The 9,644-nt window shown below is 46.1% G+C and overlaps 1 protein-coding gene across 1 annotated transcript in view; it reads left to right on the plus strand.

The window, feature by feature from the left end:
• The first annotated feature begins 6,408 nt into the window (after window positions 1–6,408).
• LOC116090293 (cytochrome b reductase 1) overlaps window positions 6,409–9,644 on the plus strand; it is a 32,782-nt gene continuing 29,546 nt past the window's right edge. The window contains exon 1 of the mRNA XM_031370579.1: window positions 6,409–6,802. Within this exon, the coding sequence (XP_031226439.1) occupies window positions 6,610–6,802 (193 nt within the window). The 5' untranslated portion in view covers window positions 6,409–6,609. The remainder of the gene's footprint in view (window positions 6,803–9,644) is intronic.

A 9,644-nucleotide genomic window follows, 5' to 3' on the forward strand; every position in this document is an offset into this window, starting at 1 on the left:
CCGACCCTGTGTGCTGACTGCACACCAGTGATTGTCCATAAACAACAACAACAACAACACCAACATCAAAAAACCAAGCAATCAAGAAATAGACTTCTCCTTTCAGGAGTGCGAATCAGGGTAGCTCAGATTCCACAGCCTGGCTTAGCGAAGGGTTCGGAAGACACAGCACTTTTCTAGGCTGGCTTTCTAAGATACCTATCAAACCATTCGAGGGTTTGCTTGTTTGTATTTGCATTCCTATCATGTTAGAATGGTACTGGGCTTTTAAGACATAAATCTGATTTAGTTGATTGCCTTCCCTTGGCTGACAGGTCCACTTTATAGATTTAAAAGCAGAAATTAACCTTAGAACTTGTGTTGCCCAGGGGCTCTCAACCATCTGTGTGATGTGGACTCCTTTGAAAGCTAGTAAGGCCTTTCCCTCAGAATATTATTTTAAAGTGCATTCGAAGTCCCAACTTCTAAGCTATCGGAAGCCAGTCACATTGAAAAGAAGTTACTAACCTATTAAAGATAAAAATGAATTTGTGGTGTGATAAAGTATCTGTGGGCATTGTTTCAGTAGTAAGATCTAATTACCGTTCTCAGTAGTAATTAGTGTCGATTTGAAAAAAAGGACTGAGCCCAGATTTTAGCTGTGAAAATCCTACGGCATAAAAGTATCAGTTGTGACTATACAGCTATCTATTGCAAATACAAGTGTCCCCAACCCTGGATATAAAAGACCTTGCTCAATTTCATTTAGAAGTTAATACAAATAAAAATGTTTCCTCTGTCTTTTTTTTTTTTTTTTTGAACCTGGTTCACATTTACCAGGTTAAGACTCTAAATAATAGTAAACTTATCCTGCTCCTGGTCACCAAATTACAGCCTAGTTTTTGGTCCCTTTGCATGTCACAGTGGGTTAGCAGCAAGCTCAAGTGGCTTGTTCCAAACTTCTTCCTATTATCTCCCTGGAACCTCGAGGACCTAAGCTGCATACAAAGAACATTTAAATGACGGGAGCCTGCCTGGGCTAACCAACTGACCTACCACCACCCAGGCCCAGATCCAGGGCTTTGAATTGGCCTACTCTAACATCCACCCCATCTCATGAAGGGACTGGTCCTGCAGATCCAAAGCTGCATGAACTCCATGACACTGGACAACAATGGGATATCAGAGAGGAGTCCTGGTGAGCATCCTGTATTGATAGTGTAGCAGACCCATGACTCACTGCAATGAACATTTGCAAGTAAAGAAGTGTGGACTGAGGGGTATACTGTGTGACACACCATGACATACTGCGGTTTCCACAGCGACATTTTTTATTTTAATTTTTAATTTTAATCTTTCCATTTCTTTGGTAGGGGGAGGTGCAAGGGTGAAGGACAGATACAGAGGCATGATTGGGATTGGGGTGCATGATGGGAAAGTCACAAAGAATCAATAAAAAGTTTTTCAAAAAAATTATTTTGGAACAAAAGTGAAGTTTGGAGGGACGGAGAGATGTCACTGTCAGCAAAACATGGAGACATGAGTTCAGTACCTAGAGCCCATAGAAAAAAAAGGCCAAAAGCAAACATGCTACTGGGTGGCACACACATTTAGTGCACCTGGGAGACAGATTCAGGAAGATCTCTGTGAGTTTGAGGCCAGCCTGGATCTAGCCTATCTAGTTCCAGAACAGCCAGAGCTACATAATGAAACCCTGTCTCAAAAAATCAAAAAATCAAACATGCTGGCACATGCTCGTAATTCCAGCACCAGAGAGGGAGAGACAGGCAGATCCCTGAGGCTCCCAGGGCAGCCTAAGCGGTGAGCCCCAGGTTCCAGGGAGGACTGCCCTGCGGACCATTTGATAGTTGGATTTAGACCACTTGGGTTTTTCTTTAAAAAGAGGCTCCCCTATTAGCAGATACAGTTTAGCCTTCCCATGATCCAGTAAGATATGTTAAAACTGTTTGCCTGTAAATTTTATTTAGTAAAATATCTAACATCTCTCTGAAGTCAGCAAGATGGCTCAGTAGGTAATGTAGCCAAGTTTGATGATCTGAGTTCAATCCCCAAGACCTACATGGTGGAAGGAGGGAAGAATAGACTCCCTCACGCAAGCTGTCCTCTGGTATTTCTGTCTCCACCTCTCTCCCTCCCTCCCTCTCCCACTCTTACACACACACACACACACACACACACACACACACACACACACACGCTACATTTTTGAAAGTGAGAAAGACTCAGACTCTCTGGTCTATAGCCAGAGTTCTTTTTCGTGGTTACACAATCCTTTCACACTTCAGTAAGGCCCTGTGGTCTGTGAGGCCAAATTCCAGAAAATGATTTCTGAGGTGTTGCTGCCTATGAATGGCCTTTTAAAAATGCACCAATGATGGGAGGATTATCATTAAAATACTTTTTTCTGTTATTATAAAGCCCAAAGGAAAAGCCCCAATAAAAAAACTCCAAAGGTAGAGCCATGGCTTGGAATCCTATTAACTGCATAGCCCGGTTCCTTACTCTGTCTAATGTCCCATCCACACAGCCAAGTGTACTTATAAAACTTGGTTGGTGTGTGGGAGCTTGATTATAAGAAACATGTTCCAGGGCATTCCATCCCTTGCTGACTCCTGGCTTTCTCTTAGACTCTAACCTGCTCCATCTGTCAGCATGAATGTGTTTTTAAATGCTCTCTGTCAACAACTGCTGCAAGCTGTGTTAGCTGAATGTTCTTGATTTCGGTATTATTCATCTCTGGTATTTGGTGTGCCTCATGGACCCAGAGAGCCACCCCTCCTAGTGTAAACTCATTCCTGGAGATAAACTGCCTGCTTGTCTTTGATATGCCTCTGTGATGAAAGCGTATTCTACCCATTAGCAGGGTTCTGACTTCATGCTTTTAAAACACTAATCCTTTTGTTTCATTAGGAGCCTTTGACCACTTCTTGGGCTTGGCTGGCTGTGAGTCACTTGACCTTGGGCATCTGGGATGCCATTTCTTTTCTTGGTACTGGAGATCAGATCCCCTGGATCTCATGCATTCTAGGCAGGTCCTCTACTTAAGAGCCACACCTAAGACAAGCTTCTGATCCTCAAATCTCTTGTCTAGGAAAAAGGAGGGGAGACACTGTGATTTTGTCTTTGATTTTGTCCAGATGAATGTATTCCTCCATTCACAATAAGACAAAACGTGAGCTGTCCATCACTGGCCAAACACTAAGTAAAGCAACGTAAAGGAGGAAAGACTGATTTTGGTTCTCGGTAATTTATCTTCTCATATAGTTTTACATTGTTCTTTACTTATTTTTGTGTGCATGGGGACTGGGGTGCACACATGTCACGTGCACATGTGCAGGTCAGAGAACAATTGTAGGGACTCTGTTCTCTATCTCCACTAAGTAGTCCAGGGACTCAAGGTGACTGAACTGGGGCTAGGGTAGAAGTTCTGTCAGATCAGTATTTTTCCATTTGTATCTCTCAGGATTTGGGAAGGAAACACTAGGTTCACTCAAAGGATTTAGCTTGAGAGGTTTGAATAAATGGAATATTTTCACTGGGGCCAAACAGACTCTAAAGCAACCCAGCAAGACTGATGATAGTCAAGGAAGAGCAACTGCAGACCTCCCATGTGAACCATGGCTGCAGAAGAGAGCATGCCAGAAAGTTCCAACAGAAGGGAGAAAGAAGAAAACAGACCTAGCAAGGAGACACAGGGAGGATACAGGTCAACTCATCCGCCTTCCTTCCCATCTGTAACCTGTCAGCTGCATCCATCCACTACACACAGCTGCAAGTCACGGGACAAGGAAAGCTATAGACTAGCGGTTCTCCACCTGTGGATTGACCATTTCTCAGGGGCTGTCTAAAACCATCCAAACCCATGGATATTTACATTAGGATTCACAATAGTAGCAACATAACAGTTACAAAGTAGCAACAAAAATGATTTTATGGTTGGGGGTCACCACAACCTGAGGAACTGTGTTAAAGGGTGGAAGCATTAGGAAGGTTGAGAGCCACTGTTGTAGCTAAAGTCTCCTGGGCACAGGCAAGGCCAAGGATGGAGAATGGGGGAGCAAATGAATACCAATCAACACGGTCGGACAGATGGAAGTGTAAAAATATGGTCTACTTATGCCCAAAGTAAACCACCATGTTTAATATTTTTGGTTGAGGACTAACACACTAGAAGAAACATGCTACCACGCTAGGCCCTCCTGTACTTGCTCTGTGCCCTCGAGATCTGACCTGCGAGAGCGACACCACAGCTCCTGGTTTCTGATTAGGTTCTGCTTAGCCACTGGGAGATCCCTGCAGTAGTTGGGCAGGGAGGGTAACAGTGGAACAGTTATTCCCTGTCCAGTGTTTTCCTTTGAGGTCCCCCCCACCTGGCAAGTTGGCTGCACCTCTCCAGATCCCCTCTACAAGGTTGCCCTCTCCAGTTTTCTCTCTGGATTCCAGGAACCCTTTCTGCTGTAGGCTTGGGACAGTGTTAAAACCCTGACTACCAAATGTAAATAGTCTTGTTTATTATTGAATTACCCAATTTGAATATGTTGTCCATTTTCCATTGAAACCCTGATGGACACATTAATCTCCCAACAAAATGCCCTTCCTCCCAATTGCTTAATCTCCTTACCAAGGGAAAAATAACAACATGGCTACAAGCCACAGACTCAAAACTCATACTCGTTAATCCAGTTCTACTACCAGGAGCTTGACATTCCACTTCCTTGGTCTAAAACTTTTAATTTTAAAAACATACAATATTTTAGGGGCTAGAGAGATGTCTCAGCTCTTAAGCACACTGGCCACTTTTCCAGAACACCAGGGTTCGGTTCCCAGTACCCACATGGTGGCTCACAACTTTAGTCTGTAACTACAGTCTCAGGGGATCCACTGCCCTCTTCTGGCCTCTGTGGGCATTGCATACATGTGGTACACAGACATAGAGGCAAAACTCTCATACTTATGAAAATACATCTGAATGAATAAAATGTTTATAGTTTCTTATTATTCTAAAGTTAATTTTAAACATAGGGAGGTGGTGGTGGTGGTGGTGTGTTTTGTGTGTGTGTGTGTGTGTGTGTGTGTGTGTGTGTGTGTGTAGCACAGCATGAATGTGGAGGTCAGAGGACAACTTGTAGGTTTTCTTTTTTACTTGTAAGTTCTTTGGACTACACTCAGGTTATCACACTTAGTGACAACTGCCTTTACCTACTGAACTACCCCTCAAAACCTATCTTTGGAAAAACCATTTCTTGATGAGCAGGCCCTCATTCACATGCATGTGCTCACGCTTGCACATGCACACACACAAGTGTGCACACACACACTACCTTTCCTGTATTTTTTTTTTAAGGTTTCCAATGGCTAGAGGGAGCATTTTCAAATGCATTTTGCAAGCCATGGCATCCAGTACCCTTTTCCTCTGGTAGTAATACTTAACACTGACAATGTTCTTGTCCCACCTAGAAGGGCAAGGATAACGGGAAAGGGCAGGGAGCTAGTGTCTCTTCATCAAGATAAGTCACTGAGGGGGTGTGTGTGTGTTAAGGTTTAAGCTCACATTCGTTTGAGCAGGCAGACATCTTTAAACCCATCTTATCACACTCCAGGCAGCAGTTGCCTGTCTTCCCCGGCTCAACAGCAAGTTGCGGGTGGCTCATATTCTGTTATTTCCGTCTTTTCCAGCCATTATTGTTGTTCTTATTGAGATCCAGTAGCATGTATTCCAGGCTGGCTTCAAACTCTCCTGGTAACTGGGGATGATAGTAAATGTCTGATCCTCCTGCCTCTACTTTTCTTGCAGGGTAAAATTACAAGGTGTGCGCCACTGCAGCGAGTTTATTCAGTTCTAAGGACTGTGCCTAGGTCTTCCTGCACGCTAAGCTAGCTTCCGACCAACTCAACTGTGCTTTCAGCCTTCTCTTCTAGTTTTGATTTTTGAGGCAGGCTCTCTGTAGCCCGTCTGGTCTGGATCTCACTCTGTAGCCTAGAGTGGTTTTACACTTGTGGCTACCCTCCTGCCTCAGCCTTCTGAGTGTTGGGATCACAGGCGAGCTCCACTACCAGTCTCAACCCTACAGGTGCTTCTTTACAAGGTAAGGCCAAGTCCACTGCTGCCCTCACCAGCGAACCCTCGGAGGGGGCGGGGGAGGGGGTTCAGGAAACTTTACTAACTACAACCACAGGCAGGGATACCACTTCCAATGCATCTCTCTCTGGTAACAAAGAGTGTGTACCACCGCCCTTCCTATGAATAAGGAAGCAAAGCTCGAAGAGTTCAAGCAAAGTGGTTGGCCTGAGCTCCTGGGCGCTGTCTTGGTGAGGAACTGACTCACACTCTAGGAGGTTGGATGCTTCTTCAAGTGGTGGCCACCACCGCAGCCAGAACTCACCGTGCGGCCGCGTGATCGGGGGTGTGGGGGGGGGCGGGACCGTCTCGAGCTTGGGCCCGCGGCATCCCCGGGAGGCCCCATAGCCTGTTACCCCGAGAAAGCCCCTCCCCACGGGCGGAGACGGCGCCGAGAAGTCGCCGCCCCGGCCCCCCGCCGGGCCAGTACCCCGAGGCCACGGCCGCAACGCCAAGTTCTCCTGCTGGCTGTCGTGGAGCATGGGGTGCTGATGGCCATGGAGGGCTACCGGGGCTTCCTGGGGCTGCTGGTGTCCGCGCTGCTCGTGGGCTTCCTGTCGGTGATTTTCGTGCTCATCTGGGTCCTGCACTTCCGAGAGGGGCTTGGCTGGAACGGCGGCGCGCTCGAGTTTAACTGGCACCCGGTGCTCGCGGTGACCGGCTTCGTCTTCATCCAGGGCATCGGTACTGGGGCCCTCGAGGGAGGTGGCGGGGTCACTGCGCGATGGGGACCGGGACGCCTTCGTGGATCTCGAGGAATCCACGAAACTAGGGAAGATTACTCCTGTGGGCAGGGCCTGCGCAATCAGGGACGCGAAATTCCGGCTTCGGCTAGGCCTGCCTTTGAACTTGCTTCGGGTCTCCAGGGCAGAGAGGAAGGCGGGGAGCCCAAGTCTCCGCGCAGCATCGTCCGCGGGCGCCTCTCCATCCTCTCCCCTGTCCTGTCCTGTCCTTTCCTCTCAAGCACCGGGCACCTCGATCAGTCACCGGCTGCTGCCTGGCTGCGCTCCATTTGTTGATGTGGCGAAAGTTCCTTGGCGGAGTTTTGCGGTCTTGAATCTGACGGCGAGATGCAGGCAGAGCATGGCCCCGAGCGACACTCCGGATCCAGCTCTCTCTCTCTCTCTCTCTCTCTCTCTCTCTCTCTCTCTCTCTCTCTCTCTCTCTCTCTCTCTCTCTCTCTCTCGTTCGCTCGCTCTCGCTCTCGCTCTCTCTGTTGCTATGCAATGCCACTCATCGTCTTCACTGTCTCCTTCAGCTAATGGGGCACCGCACATTTCACTTTTTAAAAAAGGCGGTGACACTGAGAATGCTTTCAGCAAAGCAAAGCTGTCGTGCTGGGGTTGCTTAGCACAAACCATTTGAGAGGCTCGGAACAGGTTCTAGCAGCCTGGCTTCTGAACAGGCCTCCTCTTCTTCACCAATACTGAAAATCCCACAAACAAGCAAACACAGAAGCGCTGGCTTCGTTCCTAAAGAAACTTGTTTCTGTGTGTGTCGTCGCAACCCCCCCCCCCCACGCTCCGCCCCAATGCTTTAAACCGTGCTACAGCCTCCAGTAAGTGTGGCCAACCTTCTTCCGCGGAAATCCGAGGGACGGTATTCCTAATGCTCAGCTTCTGTGGTGTGAGGTAGGCATCCAAGCCGTTTTGCTGCGTAGTTCCCAGCCATTTGGCCACTACCCTAAAATGAGAAAAACATATCCAAGTTCCAAAGTTCCAGCCACCAGAGGCACTCTTTCCTTCACCGTGGAGAGCTTTAGTTTGGCCGAAGTTGTTAATATCCTCTGTTTAGTCAAATAGTCCCAAACATCTCTTCGTGGCTTCCATCCACCCAGAACAAACAACTCTGGACGCCGTGAACCCCTGTAGATGTTTGGACTGGGCGCTGTAGTTGAAGGTGAGGTAAACACAGATGACAGCGGGTTAACCCAAGAGAAGACATTCACAAAGGTACAAACATTGCTGAGCATTTTCTGCGTCTTCACTTCACTATATATGAGTGTAAGCCGACGCAAAGGGGCTAACCTGTGGGCATAGAAATTCTTGTCAGCGCCTTAGTCTCAAAAACTTCCCCTCCCCCAATGCTCTTCACTTACTGCGCTCTTATGGCAATGTGCTCACTTTCTGAAGCGTGGTCTTTTTAGCAAGCCAAAACGTCATCTAAAATATACTTTGAGACTGTCCATTCACGTTGGAACGCATTTTACTCTTTTCCTAAAAGGATTTCTACTTTCTCTAAACCTTGCATTTAATTTGTTTGCTTACTTTGGGGCATAAAACGTGTATATGGATATACTGGAATTTTTCGAGTACTGCTCTGAGACAGGGCTTGTTTCTTCTAAGCTCAGTACGGCTATTTGTGCTAATGTTCCACTGCTTGTCTGGTCAACATTACGAATCCTGGTTACAAGGATTCTAGATTTGCAACATGGTTGCAACACGTTTTAATCACATAAGGTGGTTAATGAACATAAACTAGCTTTTTTATACATGTAGCCACAAGCAGAGTTCTTATTAGTTCTTCCATACCTTGGTCCACAAATACTCCTCATCCCATCAGTGGGAAGGCAGCAATGGAAGGAACAAACACAGATGTTCTTCTTCTGTTTAGAACAGTCTTACATGCTCAGTAAATCCATCAGAAGTTGCAAGTTGAGAATGTGTTTGCTATGCCTGACTCATGGCTTAGTGATTGTATACTGTAGTGTTATTGCTTATATTCTTCTGATTGAGTGGCTAGCTCTTTGCCACTGCCTAGATAGATAAAAACTTAAAGTACAGTGTCTACTGAGTCCACAGGGTTTTCAAGCCACTGTAAAGTCAGAAAAACTACTGAACCATCCTAAACCCTCTAGAGACATCTGAAATTGACTTTAGAGGCTGTGAGGAAAACAGAGGTCAAACACTACCCATGTTGTCGCAGGATGTTTTATTGTGTGTAATTGCTTCAGGGATTTTTAAAATTTAAATTTATTTATTTATTATTTATATGAGTACCCTGTCGCTGTCTTCAGACACACCAGAAGAGGGCATCAGATCCTATTACAGATGGTTGTGAGCCACCATGTGGTTGCTGGGGATTGAACTCAGGACCTCTGGAAAAGCAGTCAGTTCTTGTAACTACTGAGCCACCTCTCCAGCCCATGCTTCAGGAATTTTTATGCTATGAGATGTTATATTTCTAGTAGAGGATGTGATATAAGCTATTCTGTACCTCCTGTACACTGGTATTTGGAGCTGATGCAGGGATAGCTAATACACAATCAGTGCTATAAGTTTAAAACACTTTACATATGTGTTAAGCAAATAGTATTCGAAACTATTGGGAGTAAGAATGGGTCCATGGAACCTTTATGAATGGAATAAGCTGCAGGAAGAAGCTACAAAGAGGGGGTTGTGTTGTCAAGAGCACTGACTGCTCCTCCAAAGGACCTGGGCTCAATTCCCAAAGCCCACATGATGACTCACAACCCTCTGTAACTCTTTTTTTTTTTTAATATATATTTTTTTATTTATTATATGTA

This window comes from Mastomys coucha, unplaced genomic scaffold (genome assembly GCF_008632895.1).
Source record: "Mastomys coucha isolate ucsf_1 unplaced genomic scaffold, UCSF_Mcou_1 pScaffold15, whole genome shotgun sequence".
NCBI lineage: Eukaryota > Metazoa > Chordata > Mammalia > Rodentia > Muridae > Mastomys > Mastomys coucha.